The sequence below is a fragment of the Petaurus breviceps genome, unplaced genomic scaffold (genome assembly GCF_028583685.1).
Source record: "Petaurus breviceps papuanus isolate PSGF00001 unplaced genomic scaffold, PetGlider_PUasm1.0 189, whole genome shotgun sequence".
NCBI classification, from domain to species: Eukaryota; Metazoa; Chordata; class Mammalia; order Diprotodontia; family Petauridae; genus Petaurus; species Petaurus breviceps.
Window position 1 is genome coordinate 36,049,080 of NW_027185809.1, and position 18,429 is coordinate 36,067,508.

Sequence of the window (18,429 nt, forward strand, 5' to 3'; positions counted from 1 at the left end):
GGCGGCAATGAAGTGTGGCAAAGGCTCATGTTTAAACATGGAGGCATTAAACTGTGCCCAAGATTGAAGGGAGGCATATTGAGTAATGCAGGGGAATGGCACTGGGGACGAGTCTGGTTTGGTAATAGCCCAGGGGTTGTTTTGTTCCCTTTCATTGGGGAAAAATGGGCAGGGAGGGCAGGGGAGATGACGAGTGGATCAAGATATCTTGCTTTGGATCATCAAGATAGTGAAAAGAAAACTAACAGGTCTCTGGGGAAAAACTGCCTTCTGGATCATGATGGATAGCAGTATTTTTCGCTCTTTGGGGAAAGGAAGAGTTGGATGAAATAATGACAGAAAGAAGGCATCCAGGTTGGCTGAAAGCTGTGTGAAAAAACAGTGTGAAGATGCCAAGACAAGGAGAAAGCAGCAGGTGACGGGAACATGAACCCAGCACTCCACTGACTCCCCATATATTTGGATGGAGTATGTCCAACGTGTTCTTCTGGTTCAAATTTCAAATAAAGTTCTCCCTCCCACTTCCCTTGACTACTACAGTTAACAAGAAGATTGACCAAGAGCCCTTCCTCTCAACTGTGAGAAGACTGTGACTTCTAGCCTTGTCTTCCATTTGCTAGACTTTCTGTAGTGGGGCAAAGACGGGCATATGGGAGCAGCCTTCAGCCAAAAGGGCCTTGGGGTGGAGTGTGGCCAAGGATGGGATTCAGAATCTCTCACTAATCTGGCAATGCTTGATATTCTCAAAGGGCCAGACATCAGGGGCTAAAATGGTAGATTTTACCAAGCACACAGGCCCCCTCATTCCCTGGACCCACTGAGTTCATGTCACAGTCCCAGGCAAGAAACCAAGAACCCAGCTGCCACTGAAAAGACTTTCCAAATGGCAGTCTAATTCCAGTCAGGAATGATAGGAAAGCAACTAGGTTGGAGGATACTATCTAGGTGCCCTTGTTTTCTGGTGACTCTTAGCTGGTTTGTGGGAACAAAAAAACACAAACTTAGACAATTCCCATCTTTTCTATCTGGGCCATGCCCAAAGTTGGGGCAGAGGTATTAAACCACAGAGACTCTTTCCTGGTCAGCAACCTTTTGAAGAATTGCCTAGGTTCCAGCATTGGATCACACCCACAATCATCTTGTCCCCCAACAGAAAGCACAACAAAGTCAAAATCCAGTGTGAAAAAAATTAGAATAGGCAACTAATTCTGAACTATTTATGTTCCTAAATGTTTACAACATTCAACTGTCTAGTCATCTAGTCTGTGTTCCATAAGTATAAGGATAAATGCATCACATATGCTCCCTTGAAAATATATATAGGTACACACACACATGCGTGTACAAGCACCCACCCCGCCTCTTCTTTTGCCCTTGTTTTTTGTTCCCTTGTATGATCACATATAGCACAAATTCAGGCAAATGGGGCTAAGTAAGAGGAGTTCTAATACACTGCTCAAATATCCCCAACCAAAACCTGCTGATGGCAAAAGCTCCCAAAGTAGAAGATAGAGCCTCTGATGCATACGGGCACAGGCTGACATTCTCCCAAGGGCTCATCTCCTTGGCTGGGTTCATTCTGGATGTGTAAGAGTCTTCTCAGGATCTTCTGAAGTAGATGCATTTCCATAAGAACTAGAGAACTGGTTCCATTTGACCATCCCTGCATGCAGTTCCTGGATCCTTCAGGCCTGGCATTCTTTGGCTCTAAAACTCCCATGTTTCCAACCATTTTAGTCCTGCCATTGGACTTTGAGGGTCTTGAGCCAGGGGACCAACCATTCCATAAGACAGAGGATGGAAGAGGTAGAAGCTAAGCAAAGAGATTCAGAAAAAGAGCATGAGAGTCAGAAAAACAAACCCAGAATTATAGATGTAACCTTTTCAAGAAGAAGATCCTATCACAATTTGCAATCAGGTCCCTAATACCTACTGGTCTTTAAACTTTCTTGTCTCACAATCACCTCTACTCCCTTTGACTACCACATATTTCTACATGTGTTATATAGGCCACAGTATTCCCTGGACACAAGCTGAATTAATAAAGGAGAGAATTATCACAAAGTCCTGGGAAGTGGTTCAAAGAAGCTGAAGCAAAAATCAAGAATTAAATATATCAAACTAGAACTTTTCTTAGAGAAAAATGATTCTCATTCCCTAGCACCAGGGTCCAATACTCACCTATAGGCAATTCCCAGGATTAGTAGAGAGATCCCAAATATATGCACCCAGCTAGCCAGAGGAAAAGATGACAGATAGCAGGCACAGAACCTGAGGACTGTGTCCCACAGGATCCCTAAAGAAGAAAGGGAAAAACCTAACCATTTACCATCAAGATTCAGCCTAAGTAAGACTCACCTTTTCTCCTACTAAAGTCAATACTCTACAACTTAAGTCAGAGAAGCAAGAAATTCAATTCTCTTTTCCCTCCCCTTACTCTCCCCATTCCCCCTCCCTACAATAATCCCATCCTATTTAAGCATCACTTTTCTACTGCTATGCCTTCCCTGATATCTCCTGGATTAATCCAGGAGAAATCCTCCCTGCCCTGTTAGGCTTTGCAAGACATACCTGTCAACATACTGGAGAAAAGCATGGCTGGAAAGTAGTGATGATAGTAAAGCACCCGGCCCATCATGAAGAAAGGGAAATAATGGAGCAACCAACCCAGCAGCACCTGACCGCCTCCACAAAGCAGGACCTGACAGAGACCTTTGGACACAAGTGCCACAACTCAGACAGGAAGTTCTGTTTCTACTTTTTGCCTTGGGGGATCAGGCCAATCTATATGCAAAAGGAATGAGTAAGCAGGGAGTCTAGCAGAAACCACAGATTTTTAGAGCTGGTAGAGAACTTTGAGGTCGTTGCCCTTAGATTTTGGGGTTGTTTTTTGTTTGTTCATCTTTTGCTTTAGTCACTGTAGGCTATTAAGTTCCAAACAAAAAGTGGTTTTCCTGAAGTCATTCATCACTAATTTCAATGAAGATTTCTAACAGGGAAGCAGCCAGATTTCTCCCCCAAAAGATCCACAGTTCTGTAAAGCCAGAAGCTGGGAACACTCTCATTTCCCTCCCCCTCTCCAGTTCCCTGAATGATGATTCTTTGCAGCCACACTGAAATACATAATGAGATAGCATCTCTCCCTGGAATGGGAAGCCAAATGGCAACTGGGAAGAGAGGAAACCTACAGAGGTGAAAAGAAGCCTATGCCAGGATGTTTGTCCTTGCCTACTTCCACAAGCTGAATGTCTACAATGACAGGTGGCAGCACGAAAATTGGAAAATACAAACTGTCATAGCAACTCCTTTCCATCCCACCAGAGGGATGGAGCAGGGAGATGCAGAGAAGGCATAAGATGTACCTGCCAGGGAAATCCTGGTTTTAGTAAATAGGCACTTAACCTTCTGCCAAGTTACTGTAGGAAATGCGTGGAGAAACTGACCTTTCATTTCTGCTGTGAGCTGAATTCCCCTCTGTATAGACACAGTAGTGATGCTTCCCAGGAGAAGGTAAAGGCCAATGCTTACCAGATTCAACCACCAGATGACCTGTGTGGAAATATGAAAAGGGCAGAGTGAAAGAAAAGCAGTGACCCAAAAGCAAAGATCAGAGAGTAAAACCCATAGGAAGGCACTTACTGGATTTCCAAGCAAATAGACCCGAAAGTCAGTCTCATTGACTCCTGAGAAACGAAGGCCCTGAGGTGGTAAAAAGCAAAGTGTTTATGCATGACTATAGTGGAAAGGAGATCTCAGAATTTTCCACTTATGATCTTATTCATCCTCCAAACCCTGCAGAAAACTCTGCTTTTTAATTTACAGACACAGAATGTCCAAATTCCACATTCACTCCTCTGAGTATGCCAAGTTGGCAGTGGGAAAGAGAAGCCAATCCTCTCACTACTCAGACCTACCCCAGTCCGACCTACTAGCACTCCCACCTGGATTTTACTGGTTTCCTCTGGCTCCAATGCCCAAAATGTTCACATGGCTTCATCTCTTTACCTGATAGTTGATGGGCCAATGCCAAGGCTTGGAAGTGACTTCATTTTCCTTAGGCTTGAGACCACTATTCCCCTGTAGGAAGTTGGCAACAAAAAAAAAGGGTAAAGGCTGATGAGGCAAAGGCAGCTCAAGAACTCATGAACAGTACAGGCTACATGTCAGTGCTAAGAGCCTGATCTCATCTGTCTAATGCAGAAAAGGATGAGTCTCTCTGACTCTTCAATAGCCTAGTGACAATTTTCTATTTATTTTCAAATAGGCAGTCCATTAATTACCTTCCATTCAGATTCTGTGTACCCTAAGAAAACAGGAACCAAGAAAAGCAAAGGGCATATTTCTCATGGGTTTGTGCACATTTATCTTTATTATGGGAATTCTAGGCTAAAAACATTGAGATGAGGGAGTCAATGGTGTAAAGGAGAAATCGCTTCTTAATTTTCCTGGGAGGCCAGCATCAATCAATTTCAAACATAGAACAGGATGATATTTACTTAGTTCTTGGCATCGCTATCGTCTGAAGAAATTGTATAATCTGGAAGACCCAAAGTCTTTCAATTCAGAAGCCAAGAATGTTTAATAGCCACATCTCTGTAAGGAGACATTGGACCTTTGCTAGGACATATCATAGACATCTATAGCAAGCAAAATGGGTAGCCTTTCACTAGCTAAATCCATCAATATTAAATTCACCTTGAATTCCCAGGATAAACTGAGGTGTTTTTGCTTAAGCTATTCCTGAGACTTTTCCTTCAGTAGGAGGACAAGTAACCAAAATTTACAGAGTAACTTGTCATCAAGGTTCCAGAAAAGTACAATGCTTTAGACCAACAGGAAGTAGAATGAAATGAGATCAGCTATATCATACATATCAGGGTTCCAACTCACCCCCAGGAACCTGGTTTAGATCAGTTCAAAGCAAGGAGGATGTGATGCATTTATCCCAGGATCCATTTTTCATTATCCCCCAGGAGCCTTGGGGGTTAGGTTTTTCTTGGGTCCAGAACAGTTGCCAAATTAATAACCATCTGCACCCCCTAAGATTCACTGTTAAGTGCCCAAACAAGAACAATCCAGTATGGGCTCCCTGGAACCACTGATGGTAGAAGCTTCAGATTGGTCTAGTCCAGGCCCAAACTTGTAGGTTTCTGTCAGAGATGGATCAATCCCAGATATTCAGCAAGCTTAATGGCTTTTCAGGTAAGTATACTACATTCTACCTCCTGTTATAAACCTAGATTACATTTCATGAATTTCATCCATGTGACAAGAAAAGAAAATCTCTACACGGATTATAGCTACATAGATTTGTAGGTTGCTTCTTCATGCTCAAAAGTCCATCATGAACTAGCTCTATACTGAACTCAAGAGTTAAACCTGTCTCTACTAGCTCAGTGGCAGAACTTCCACTCAACTTTACTACTGTGGTTAGGAGAGTCTTTTCTGTGGCTCCTCTTGTATGGATCATCCCCTTTGGAATCTTTCCACTTCCTTCACTCTACCTCATTGCAAATTTCAGCAAAAAAAAAACAAAACTCTTTTCATCCTTGCCTCTACCTCTGGGATACTGACAGAAGCAGAAAGAAATTAGCTTTGCAGATTTAATCTTAAAATTATTCAAAGACATGAAATGATGCACTGAATGAAAGACACTTTGAGCAGGGCTGGGTTAGAGTCCTATCACAGAGACTCTAACTAGAAGTGACCCAAGAGATCTCACAAGGTCATTTTGGCTACTACCCAACACAGATGAATGACAGCATTAGCCTCTTTTTAAAACTTGAGCCAAGTCAATCTACGTTTATTGAGATTGAGAATTGATTGCAAAGTCTCTTCCAGGAAACTCCATCAGGCAAATGGTTCTCCAAGGGTTCTCCCTACCCACTCCCCAAATCAATGAGTTTAGTAGCAATCCCATGTCTATGACAGGATGCTAGGAAAGGGCCCTACAAACAAAGGGCCAACAAAGGGCCCTATGATTCCTCCTTACAGGCTTATACAGCACAAGTTACAAAGTACTTTTCACAAATATTTCACAAAAAATTTGCTTTATCTAAACAATCCTCTGAAGTAAGTAGAAGTGTTATTATTAGCCCCATTTTGTAGATGAGAAAACCGTGCCAGAGAGCTGAAGTGGCCACATAGTAAGTGGCAGAAGCAGAAATCAAACAGGACTTCTCAATAACTCCAGTGCTCTTTCTGCAGCACCTTGCTGCTTCCAAGGCTCAAAGAAGGATTCTTTTCAAAATGTCCTTAAAGGGGAAGCAGGTATCTCTACCACCCTCCCTGATGAGAGAGCCAAATTTATTTACTCCCCAGACTCTTGCATAGGTCACATACAATGCCACCTAAATAAGAACTAGGTTGCCTTACCCGGATCATCACCAAGTGGGACTCCAGCAGGATCTCTGCAAAACTGGGCTTCAGGACATCCAAGCTGATGTTTGGCACTGAATAAAGAGAGAAGAGAGCAGAGGAAAAACACCATGAGCTCTGTTTCCCTTGGCACATTCAGACTGTTCATTGCAAATGCATTTCTATCAAGAAGGCCTGTTACAGCCTTCCTGGGGTATTACTTGGGGCTAAGATTAATGGTAGAAAGCAGAGATGAGGACTCTACAGGCCTAAGAACTAAAGAACACTATCAAATGTCTAGTCTCGTTCCTTGAACATTTCTCAACCTGAAATTAGGTAAAAGGCTTTCCTTTCCTTCATTAACTCATTCAGAAGTTAACAAACACTTACTTTGTGCAAAGTACTCTACTAGGCTCTGTGGGGAATGCAAAGAAAATGGATGCTATTCACTGGGGTGAGGTTCCTGCTCTTAGAAAATTTACAATCTAGTTGAAAAAACAAACAAATGGAAATAACAACAGAAAAAAAATGAAACTAAATGTTGTTTAATCTCAGCAACTAGGTTTGATCCCAAAGAAGAGGACACTGTGGTTGGGGTGCTGGACTTGGAGTTGGGAAGACCTGGGTTCAAGTCCTGCCTCAGTGACCCACTAAGTGATGCTGGGTGAATGACTGAGCCCCTCTGGGCATGTCTCCTCATTTGTAAAATGAGTGAGAGGGACTTGGTGACCTCTAAGAACCCTTCAAGGTTAAAACCAAGGAGTCTATGATAAGATTTATAAGGGAATGCACCTCTCCCCCTTTTTTGCAGAAGTGGGGAGCTATGGGTATGGAACACTACATATACTGTCAGAATTAACTGATGTGTGGGGTAGATATGCTGAACTGCATTTTCCCCCTCTTTATTATTACTTACTGCAAGGGATGGCTTGCTGGGTAAGAGAAAGGGAGAGAATGCACGCAGAAATGAAAGCAATGTAGTAGCAAAAGATATCAACCAAAATGCAAACTTTTAAAAAAGACAAACAAGAACACAAGTGGAGAATCAAGACAAGGCTACATAAGGGCAAATGTACAATATTAAAATATTTATGCTGATGGAATTTAAAGCAAGGGAAACGTGATCTGGAATAGGGTTAGACAGAGAAGGCTTCATGAGAGAGGCTGACTCTTGAGCTAGGTCCCAAAAAAAGGATAAAATGTGGATCAGTAGAGAGGAAGGGAGAACAGGAGTCCAAGAGTGGGAAGAACAACATGAAGAAACGCAAGGAGATAAGGGCAGTGGGTTTGTGTCAAGGACCAGGGATAGATATAACACGAGGCTGAGGTGTTGGCATTTATTTACAATGGCAAGCCTGAGCAGGGTAGTGATATGGTGAACATAAGCTAAAAGAAAATCAATCTGCATGTGTTATGCTGAACGGATGGAAGGAAAGAAACTGGAGACAGGATGACCATAAAGGAAGCTACTAAGGTAAACTAGTAATGAGCTAGTGAGGATCTGGATCAAGAAAGTGACCAAGGAAAGCTATGAGAAAGATTCAACAAACCACGAGGACTAAATAACAGTTGTGGAAGAGACAGAAGTAAACCAATAGAAACAAAGGTTACTTCAAAGGACGTAGATTCAAGATGGGGCTGTTAGAAGAAATAGGGGAGCTGGGAAGCAATACTAGTTTAGGGGAGAAAACGAGTTCCATTTTAGGAATGCTAAGTTTGAGATGAGAGTAGGACATCCACTTGAAAATATGCAAGCAGGCTGGAGGTAATCAGGTATGGAAAGCTGAGATCTGTGAATGAATAACAGAGTAACAACAAGAGGGTTCAGCCTTGAGCTTTTGGACATACTTAGTCCTAAGAGAAACTAGTTAAGAAGACAGAAGCGGAATGTCAGAGAAGCAGGATAAACAAGGGGGCACAGGAGTTCAGAAGACAAGAAGAAAGTGTCAAGGAGGTGACCACTAGTATAAAATGTAGCAAAAAAAGATGAAGAATGACAGGAAAAGATAATCACATTTGGCAGGCAGGGCACCAGTGAATTCAGAGAGAATATTTCAATGTCATAATGGGGATGGAAACCAAACTAAGAGGGTGTAAGTGGGAAAGAAAAGGTGTCATTGGTATGTTCTACGTGTCTAAAAAGTTGAAGTGGGAAAGGAAAGAGAGTAACAGGATAGTACTTGGAATAGTAGGGTCCACTCAAGGTTTGTGGCTGCTTTTTTTTCCAGGGAAGAGGAAACACGGAGGGCTCTCACTCACGTTTCGGATTGATATGGTCTTCCACATTCCAGACAGAATTAGGGGTCTCCTTCAGGTATGGTGTGCAGGTCACTTCCAGCTGTTCCCAGCCCCTGTGAAAGGTGGTCAGAAATATTTCCCAGAACATCGAGACCCACACCAACTGGAAAGCCCATCTGCAGTTATCGACTGTCCTTTATGATCCCCTTCTTTAATCTGTAGATTATACTCCTAAACTCACAAAATTATTTCCTAAAACTACCCTGCAATTGCCACATTATTATTTCAGAGAGGGAATAAAATATGTAGAGGATATGATGCCAACCCAGAAGATCCATGAGCTTTTAGACCTGCCAGGTCACACTACTTATTAAGGCAGCAACATCTGGCCAAAGAGCTTTGCACTCCTTATCTGATACCAGCTTTTCACTTTCATTTATCATTGAAGAAAACAACATGGAGGTGAACATTGAACTGGAAGTAAACAAGTAAAAGTGCTTCCCAAGAAGCACTTAAAATTCTTAAAAGAATAAGAATTAGATGAGAAAACCCCAGACCCCAATGACTCACCATTTGGGCAGTGTCTTCCCTGAGGAGCCCAGGACACAGCCTGTAGCCAGATGGATGAGTCGAATTTGACTCCTCAGGACCTTGATCCTGTTCTCAGATTTCCTATTCATCACTTCAATCCTCCAGAAATCATTTGAATCCCCTGTCCCATTCTGCCACATGAAGCAAGAAAAAAACACCTATGAAGCTAAAGGACTTCAAAGAAATTAACAAATTTGTTTTTTATATGCAACTGGGAAATAAGATATACAGGTGCTGGGGTATAGAAACTCATATTGCCCTACTAGAAAGTTAGGGGAGGGGCGGCCCCGGCGTCGAGAGACCCAGGATTGGTTCCAGCCTCAGATACTTGGCACCCACACAAAATAACTGGCTGTGTAACCTTGAGCAAGTTACTTAACCCCAATTGCTTTAAAAAAAAAAAGAAAGTTGGGGGGGTGATGGGGGAGGATATAAAAGAGAACAGATCGGGGGAAGGGATATTCAGTAGGCTTGCTATTTTGGGGTGGGGGTGAAGGAAGAACCGGGAGAAAAAATTGTAACTCAAAATCTTGTGGAAATGAATGTTGAAAACTAAACATTAATTAATTAATTAATTTAAAAAAATTTTTTAAAGAAATTAACAACAGAAAGGGATGATGAAAATAGACACCTCTCAATCATTACTATGCTATTAAGACAAAAAGTGAAGTAAATTGGCATTAGTCCTTTGAAAGCTGGGGTGGGAGGGGGCTGAAGGAGTATAGTTTCATCCACTGAATAATTGATGAAGTCCAGCACACAGTATTACAACCAAGTAAGATCATTTAGTCCCTTGAACCTAGAAATCTAATTTCCTCACTTCACAGAACTATGGTCTAGACTCTAGACACATGATGTTGCCCTCAAGCCAACAACCTCAATGCTATACCCTGAGCCAGCAGGAACTGATTTGGGCCATTTAAACCCATTACCTTAGCCATCTGGCTGCTCAATGCTCTGAGCCAGGAAGGGTAAAGAAAAAAATAAAAGGCCTGGCCTGTATATTGCTATTTAGGAATTAAAATTTCTGCTTAGTTCTGCTCAGGAGAATCCCAATAGATTAAGAGAAGGTTACACAATTCTCATTCATTGCTGACTTTAAACACTTTAAGATCTAGTAGTTTTTTCACTGGTAATAGAAAATAGTGACTGAGAAAGACATCTGATCAAGCATAAGGAACCTAGTACCCTTTTGAGATCACTAAAGCCTTGGTCACATTTTTATTGTCACATTACTGGTCACATTTACCTTCAAGTTACCAAAGGAAAGCCCAAAAGATTTAGTTGGCCCTTTGCTTTAAAGAAGATCATAAAAGTCAGTCAGTGTGTACTGGGTGATATCAAAAGGATTATCGACATATGTACTTATGTTCAGCTACATATGTAGATAGAAAATCTGAGTGCTTTCATTTACTTTTGGCCCTTAGCTTCTGGGTAAAATTTGATTCATAATGGTCTATGGAATCCAATTAATATCTTCTGACATTTATTAAATGTCCATACTAAATGGAACATATAAATATTATGATAGGGTTGGGATGGGGACAGATAGGTTTTTATAAACGGCCTTTCCCACAGTAAGCAAAGCCAAAAAATCTTCCAAATGTTAAATGAGTCTTAACTTGGCCCCCAAAGCCTTAGGGACATTCCAAGATTCTGAGGATGACATGTCCTGCCAATATGGCAATAAGCCAGCCCCCACTACTTTTTACAACCTGTGCATCACTTTGGCCATTTACTTACTATGCCATAGCCAGTGACCTGATAATGCTTCCGGGTCATTGGGGCCTCATGCTGATGACTGTGTAGGTTTCGAGAAGTCCTAGAATTCAAGGGAAAGGAGTGGTTTGCATCATCTAAAAGAAGACAGGCAATAGATTTGATGTAGAAGGAAAACATCAGGACAGAAGTCAAAATATCATAGTATGACCCTAACCTCATCATACCAAGCTATACAACCTTTAACTTCACCCTCTGGATCACAATTTCCTCAAATCTAAAGAGAGGGGTCTGGATTAGATGATCTCTAATATCCTCCCACCTCTAATGTTCTGTGACTCTAGGAAAGAGAAATACAACTTCTCTCCTACAGAGGCACCATTGTGCCAAGTAGGTCTGAAGAAATGACAACTCCAAAAGGACTATCAGGAAAGGAAAGATTAGAATCTAATATTAAATATAGAGTATTTCTCACAATCCAGAGAACAAGGAAAGAACCAAACTCTTTGGCTGCCTGGGACAGAAAGTAACAATATTAAACTGTATAGTAGCAATATTAAAGAAATTGTATAGTCATGGGCTTGGACCCAGGAGAGATATAGGTTCAGATCCAGCCTCTGACAATTAGCTGTGCAACTAACAAGTCATTTCACTTCTCTGAGATTGTTTCCTCATCTATAACACAGGGAAAACAATACCTGTCCTCAGGCATTGCCTAGGGTTGTTGTGAGACTCAAATGAGAATGGATGCAACTTTGCAGCCCTCGAAGTATGTTCGCTATTATTCTTATTCCTGTGGGGAACTTGTGAGAGGACACAGGCAAGAATCACTCAAAACAGGCTGGGATCCACAACACTGGAGGAACAGTTACACTGATAAAGTCATTTCGCACACTCCTTTTGAATATATTCAGAGAAAAGGTATGGAGTCATGTTAGAAGTGTTATTGGCTCCACAAAAAAGGTACATTAAATGGTCCTCTAAAAAAAGTTAACTCGGCTGACCACAAGACAAAACTCTTCCACTGCCTCAAATAGCAAAAACTTATTCCAAATACATACACTGACACAAGTATGAATGCCTTTCCCATTAGAGCCCTTCTCCCTCACCATCCCTCCAACCCCTGCCCCATCACCAGGACTGGCCTGGGCCTATTTCCAAAGAAACATATATGAGATAGAAACTGTTGGTAGCTTTATCTGATCCTAAAAAATACATTAACTGTATGCTCTAAACAAGACATCTCCTTGCTGTGCTATCCCCACCCGAAATCCAGTTCAGTTAGAAAAAGGCCTGAGTGCCTATCCCATGAGATCTTCTCATCCCCTACTTCTCCCATTTACCAGGTCTTTATACAAACGTGTCTTCTGTTTAAGTCTAGTTAACCAAGAAAAACAATCAAACCCTCTTCCCTGATCCTCAGGTACCCTTTTAATCCTAAACATCCTTACTCTTTGTGTTCCAGCCGAATGATGTCTCCATGTCTCACAAACTCTACTGGAAAAGAAGGGTCTAGAGGATCTGCCAAGTAGAAACAAACATTATCTCATACCACGAATTAGGAATAAAGATGAACATCATCCCTTTTAAAAATCAGCTTCATGTACATAAATAAGAGTCCAGTTCTTCTTCCCAAAACCAAGTATCAGACCCTGAAAATTCTACCAGTGATTATTTGATCTCTGGCATCCCATTTCCTAGGAGTGGGCCCAAAAAGAAGAGAATGAAAGCCAACTTTTGTTATAACCTTGAGACCACGGCCAGTCAGGATCTAGATAGGTGACAATGTAGAAAAGGAATTTAAAGTTATCACAGCAATGAAGAATGGGCCTTTAAAAGTTTCTTTACCAGGAAATGACGAGCTAGGAATATTCTGGAAATACTAATGCTTTGGAAATAGACCAAGGTCAGACTAAGAAATAAATCTATTGACTAAAAATAGTCATATAACACACACACACACACACACACACAGACAAATCTCTAGAGAATTAGTCAGAATACCCAATCCCAGGGAATATTCATACCTATATGATCTTTCTAGAAATCAGAGGAATCATTATAAGTAAAACATAATGTAGTTAAATAGCTTATTTTGAAAGAAAAAGTTCATTTTATCAATTTATGCCAGCAAGTCAAGAAGAATACAAAGACATCCTAGGATACCAGGTTCTCTCCAATGCTGCATCTGAGTAGGCCCATAGCGCTCCTATTTTCTAGCTAAAGTGATGGTCTGAACCTGGTAGTTGAGCCTGCATAATGGACCACTGATATCATTCAATTAATCATGTCAAAGTAAATTTTGAGAGGTTCAGTTTTTATTTTCCCTTTACCTCATTCTACAAACAAAACTTTGAGATCTGCCCATCTTAAATGTCATTCATATTATCCCATTAGTTTAAAATACATGAAAAACAAGACTCAACTAAAATCAATCATGCAACTGGACCCTTCTTGGGAAAGAAACTGACAAAGTTCCCATGCAATGGATTCATAATTTGTTATTGGGTAGCAGTGAGTCAGTCAGAATAATTTTACAAGTCACATTTTTACAAGAAATTGGGCCAGAAGCCATGATGGAAAGGGACAGGGGAAAAAAATAAACAAATGGATTAAAATGAACAGCAGCAGTGTTTCCTGCAAAGAACTGATTAGTTTATCCAGTAGTAGACTGAGCCAGGTCACCTTAATCTGAAAAATCAAAGCAGACAGTAGATCAAGACAACCGGCAGAAATCTAGGGAAGGTGAACAGGAGGTGCCCTTTGTCCTCTCCACCACTACAGCAGAAGGCACAACCTACAGGTAGCAATCTGTCTGCCCAAAGATAAGAAGATTTGGATCCGAGGTTTGTTAGAAACACCTGAGCCCTGTATAATTCAGCCTCTGAGAAGGAGCCCATCAGCTTGGCTCACACTAGGGAACATTAGCACAAAGAGGGAAGTCAGAATGAGGCCCTAAGTCACAGGCCCAGCCAAATGCTACCATAATACACAGTTGTCAGGCCCTCCGAATTGTAACTGACAAGCATATTCCAATTAAGAATAATGGCCAGCTTGCTATGACACTTTGGGGTGCACTGCATACTGGGATGTGTAAGATTTAGTGGACTCCACAGAAGAAATAAAGGCAGCTGCTAGCCGTTCCCTGCTGGTGCCACCCTCAGGTTCTTGGCTAAGTATCCAGTATCAAAACTGGAGAACAAGGGCAAGGCATGAACTTAAACCTATTCTTAAATGTTAAATATATCCTAACATGTTTAATCTATGCCCAGCCCTTGTTCTCCAATTTTGTTTTCAAAAAAATATTTGTGCAGATTCAAATCATGCCTTCTCTGAATCTCTCCACATAGAGATGCCCACCCTTTTAGGGACCAGAAGGAAGATCAATTAAGGACTCAAGTGACCTAATGACTCAGAGGAGTATCAGTTCCTCTTCCACTGCCCTCACTTTCTGCTTACCTGTGTTGGCATCGTGTTTTTTCACAATCCACAAGTTGTTGTAGTCCTTGTGCTGATAGGCAGTTACCTAGAAGGAAAAAAAAACCCACGCCATCCCTGTTGAATCATGTCATCCAGCCACAGGAGAGCACATTAAGAGTTCAAATCTGGCCTCAAACACTTAACACTTACTAGCTGTGTGACCTTGGGTGAGTCACTTAACCCCAACTGCCCTGCCTTCCCTCCTCCAAAAAGACAAAAAAAAGTTTCTAAAATCACATCACATCCTCAGCCTCCAGGTCTAAAGTTGTCACATCTCAAGGAAAGAAGCAGTAACATGAAGAAGACGCCCTTCACTTACTCTGGCTTCGTGAGCCTTTTCTCTTGGGTCTGTTTTGTTTACTTACATTCCTGAATCTCAGTGCTTGTCTTATTTGGATTTTAAACTGCTTGGGGAAGAAATCATGATTACAGTACCCAACATACTTGTCAAACTTGGCCACTAATAACCACCCTTCTGAAGTTTCACCTGGGCCCCAATGATATCAGCAAAAAGAATCTAAAAGCTTCTCTAGAGATAATGAAGTCCTAGACAACAAACTGAATTCCTTAGAGGTATAGGTGGTTTCTTTATCACTGCTATTGACTGAAAAAGTTTCAGAAGAGAAAAGTGGGTGTGAGAGCAGGCTAAGATGATGGTATTAGAGAATGAGATCTGGACTTCTGGAAGGAGACTTAACTTACAGGAATGATGGCTCTTGGCCAGGGATGCAGCACATCAAATAAGAACTAGAAGGGGAGGGGGCGACAGGAAAAAAACCAGCCACAGATCTCTACTAAACACTACAAAGAAGAGTAGAAATAAAAATATTGGAGATGCCCAATAATTCACACAAGATAGTATTAAAAATAGAGGAGAAGCAAGAGTAAGCTACCACTCTTTGCAGATGATATGATGGTATACTTAGAGAATCTTAGAGAATCAAGTAAAAAACTACTTGAGACAATAAATTTGGCAAAGTTGCAGGATATAAAATAAACCCACATAAATCCTTGGCATTCCTATATTTTTTTTTCTTTTTGGAGGGCAATTGGGGCTAAGTGATTTGCCCAAGGTCACGTGGCTAGGTTTTGTGTGTGTGTGTGTTAAGTGTCTGAGGCTAGATCCGAACCCAGGTCCTCCTGACTCCAGGGCTGGTTCTCTATTCACTGCGCCACCTAGCCGCCCCATTCCCATATATTTCTAACAAAATCCAACAGCAAGAAATAGAAGGGGAAATCCCATTTAAAGTTACTGTAGACATTATAAAATATTTGGGAATCTACCTGCCAAAACAAACCCAGGACTTATATGAACACAACTACAAAACACTTTTCACTGAAATAAAGTCAGATCTAATTAATTGGAAAAACACAGTTGCTCATGGCTGAGCCAAGCTAATATAATAAACATGACAATTTTACCTAAATTAAATTACATATTTAGTGCCATACCAATCAACCTACCAAAAAAATTACTTTATAGAGCTAGAAAAAGTCGTAACAAAATTCATTTGGAAGAACAAAAGGTCCAGAATATCAAGGGAATTAATGAAAAGAAATGCTAAGGAAAGTGGCCTAGCCATACCAGATTTTAATCTGTATTATGAAGCAGCAGTCATCAAAACTACTTTGTATTGGCTGAGGAATAGAGTAGTGGATCAATGAAATAGACTGAGTCCACAAGACTCAGTAGTCAATGACTATAGTAATTTTCTGTTTGATAAACCCAAAGGCCCCAGTTTTGGGGATAAGAACTCACTATTTGACCAAGCTGCTGGGAAAATTGGAATATAGTATGGCAGAAACTGGGCATAGATCAATATCTAACACCGTATACCAAAATCAAGTCAAAATGGGTGCATGATCTAGGTATAAAGGCTGATACTGTAAGCAATCTGGAAAAACAAGGAATAGTTTACCTGTCAGATTTATGGAGAAGGGAAGATTTTATGACCAAACAAGAGTTAGAGAGCATTATAAAATGCAAAATGGATAACTTTGATTACATTAAATTGAAAAGTTTCTGTATAAACAAAACCAATGGGGGGGTGGAGCCAAGATGGAGGAGTAGAAACACAAACTTGGTACAGGCTCCCCTCCAACCACTTACAATACATGTAAAAAAATGACTAAAACTTTAGAGCTACAAAACCCACAAAGAGACAAAGAGAAACAAAGCTCCTGCTGAAAGAAGCCCAACAGGCCAACAGGAAGGATCTATCGCACCAGACTGGGAGCTGAGCCCAGTCCCACATGAGCTACGTGGTTCTTGGCCCCAGAGCAGCCCCAACCAGTGGCGGTCCTGGAGCAGACTTCAGGAGAGAGAATCACCAGCAGCTGTGGTGGTTCCCAGAACTATTGACTCATAAATGCCAAAAAGAAAGTAAAAGGTCAGTGTGGAAGTTTGTGGGAACAGGGGGACCAAGAGGGTCCCCTGTCCCCAGGGTGAGAAGTGGCAGAGGTACAATGGCGATGCAGCCACCATTGCCTGGCTGTCTCAGAAGCTCCTGGCCTGCAGATTGCAAGGGAACCAAGCAACCATTCAGAGGGTAATCACTCTTACTTTAACCTGCTTGGATCTGGGGAGCAGTCTTAGGTGGTGGTCCTGGGGTGTGTGACCAATCAGCCAGAGCTTGTGGGGGCTGTAGAGAGGATGCCCTCCTAATAGCTCCAGCAGCTGCAAAAGCCCCAGAGATTTGGGACAAAGCTCTCTCCATTCTGGAAGCAGAGTTCTACTGTGGCAAAAAGCTCAAAAGTAATTGCCGGTAATTGACTGGCAAGATAAGCAAGCCCAGGAAACATAATCAAACCATAGATTCCTTTTTGAGGGACAAAAAGGATCAAGGCATGGAGCCAGAGGAAGACAGCAAAGTCAGAACTCCTGCATCAAAAGCCTCCAAGAAAAATATGAACTGCTTACAGGCCATGGAGGAGCTCAAGAAGGATTCTGAAAATCAAGTAAGAGAAGTGGAGCAGGGGTGGCCAGGTGGCGCAGTGAGTAAGAGGCCGGCCCTGGAGTCGGGAGGACCCGGGATCAGTTCTGGCCTCAGATACTTAACACACACAAAATAACTGGCCATGTAACCTTGGGCAAGCTACTTAACCCCAATTACTTTAAAATAAAAAGAAAGATGTAGAGAAAAGATTGGGAAGAGAAATGAGAATGATGCAAGATGGGAAAGAATCTTTACAACCTATATCTCTGACATAGGACTCATTTCTAAAATATACAGAGAACTGAGTCAAATTTATAAGAATACAAGTCATTCCCCAATTGATAAATGGTCAAAGGATATGAACGGGCAATTTTCAGAGAAAGAAATTAAAGATATCTATAAGTACATGAAGAAATGCTCTAAATCACTATTGATTAGAGAAATGCAAATCAAAACAACTCTGAGGTACCACATCTCACCAGTCAGATTGGCTAAGATGACAAAACAGGAAAATGACAAATGCTGGAGAGGATGTGGGCAAATTGGAACACTAATGCATTGCTGGTAGAGTTGTGAACTGATCCAGCCTTTCTGGAGAGCAATCTGGAATTATGCCCAAAGGACTATAAATACTTTCATATCCTTTGACCCAGCAATACCACTCCTAGGGTTATATCCCAAAGAGATCATAGAAGTGGGAGGAAGACCCATATGGACAAAAATATTTATAGCAGCTCTTTTTGTGGTGGTAAAGAATTGGAAATTTAGGGGATGCCCATCAATTGGGGAATGGCTAAATGAGTTGTAGTATATGAATGTAATGGAATACTACTGTGCTATAAGAAATGATGAGCAGACACACTTCAGAAAAACCCAGAAAGACCTATATGAACTGATGCTGAGTGAAGTGAATGGAACCAGGAGAACACTGTACACAGAAACAGCCACAGTGTGTGATGACTGACTTTGATAGACTGAGCTCTTCTCAGCAATGCAGTGATATAAGTCAATCCCAAAAGACTCATGATGGAGAGAAATATGTGCATCCAGAGAAAGAACTAGAAAGATCTGAGTTTATAAACAGGTGGAAGCAAAATACCTAATCTTT

General features: G+C 41.4%; 1 protein-coding gene across 3 annotated transcripts in view; it reads right to left on the reverse strand.

Moving 5' to 3' along the window:
• Positions 1–6: 6 nt before the first annotated feature.
• The window catches only part of POMT2 (protein O-mannosyltransferase 2), a 50,528-nt gene continuing 32,105 nt past the window's right edge, over positions 7–18,429 (reverse strand). Inside the window, exons 10-21 of one of the 3 annotated variants that reach the window (XM_069092291.1) lie at positions 14,365–14,431; positions 12,357–12,426; positions 10,930–11,008; positions 9,166–9,317; positions 8,617–8,708; positions 6,376–6,452; positions 4,006–4,077; positions 3,640–3,699; positions 3,444–3,549; positions 2,572–2,712; positions 2,182–2,296; positions 7–1,813 (exon numbers count right to left, since the gene is read on the reverse strand). In XM_069092291.1, coding sequence (XP_068948392.1) covers positions 1,708–1,813; positions 2,182–2,296; positions 2,572–2,712; positions 3,444–3,549; positions 3,640–3,699; positions 4,006–4,077; positions 6,376–6,452; positions 8,617–8,708; positions 9,166–9,317; positions 10,930–11,008; positions 12,357–12,426; positions 14,365–14,431 — 1,137 coding nt within the window. In that variant the 3' untranslated portion in view covers positions 7–1,707. The remainder of the gene's footprint in view (positions 1,814–2,181; positions 2,297–2,571; positions 2,713–3,443; positions 3,550–3,639; positions 3,700–4,005; positions 4,078–6,375; positions 6,453–8,616; positions 8,709–9,165; positions 9,318–10,929; positions 11,009–12,356; positions 12,427–14,364; positions 14,432–18,429) is intronic. The other 2 variants (XM_069092292.1, XM_069092293.1) reach the window with 2 other exon arrangements.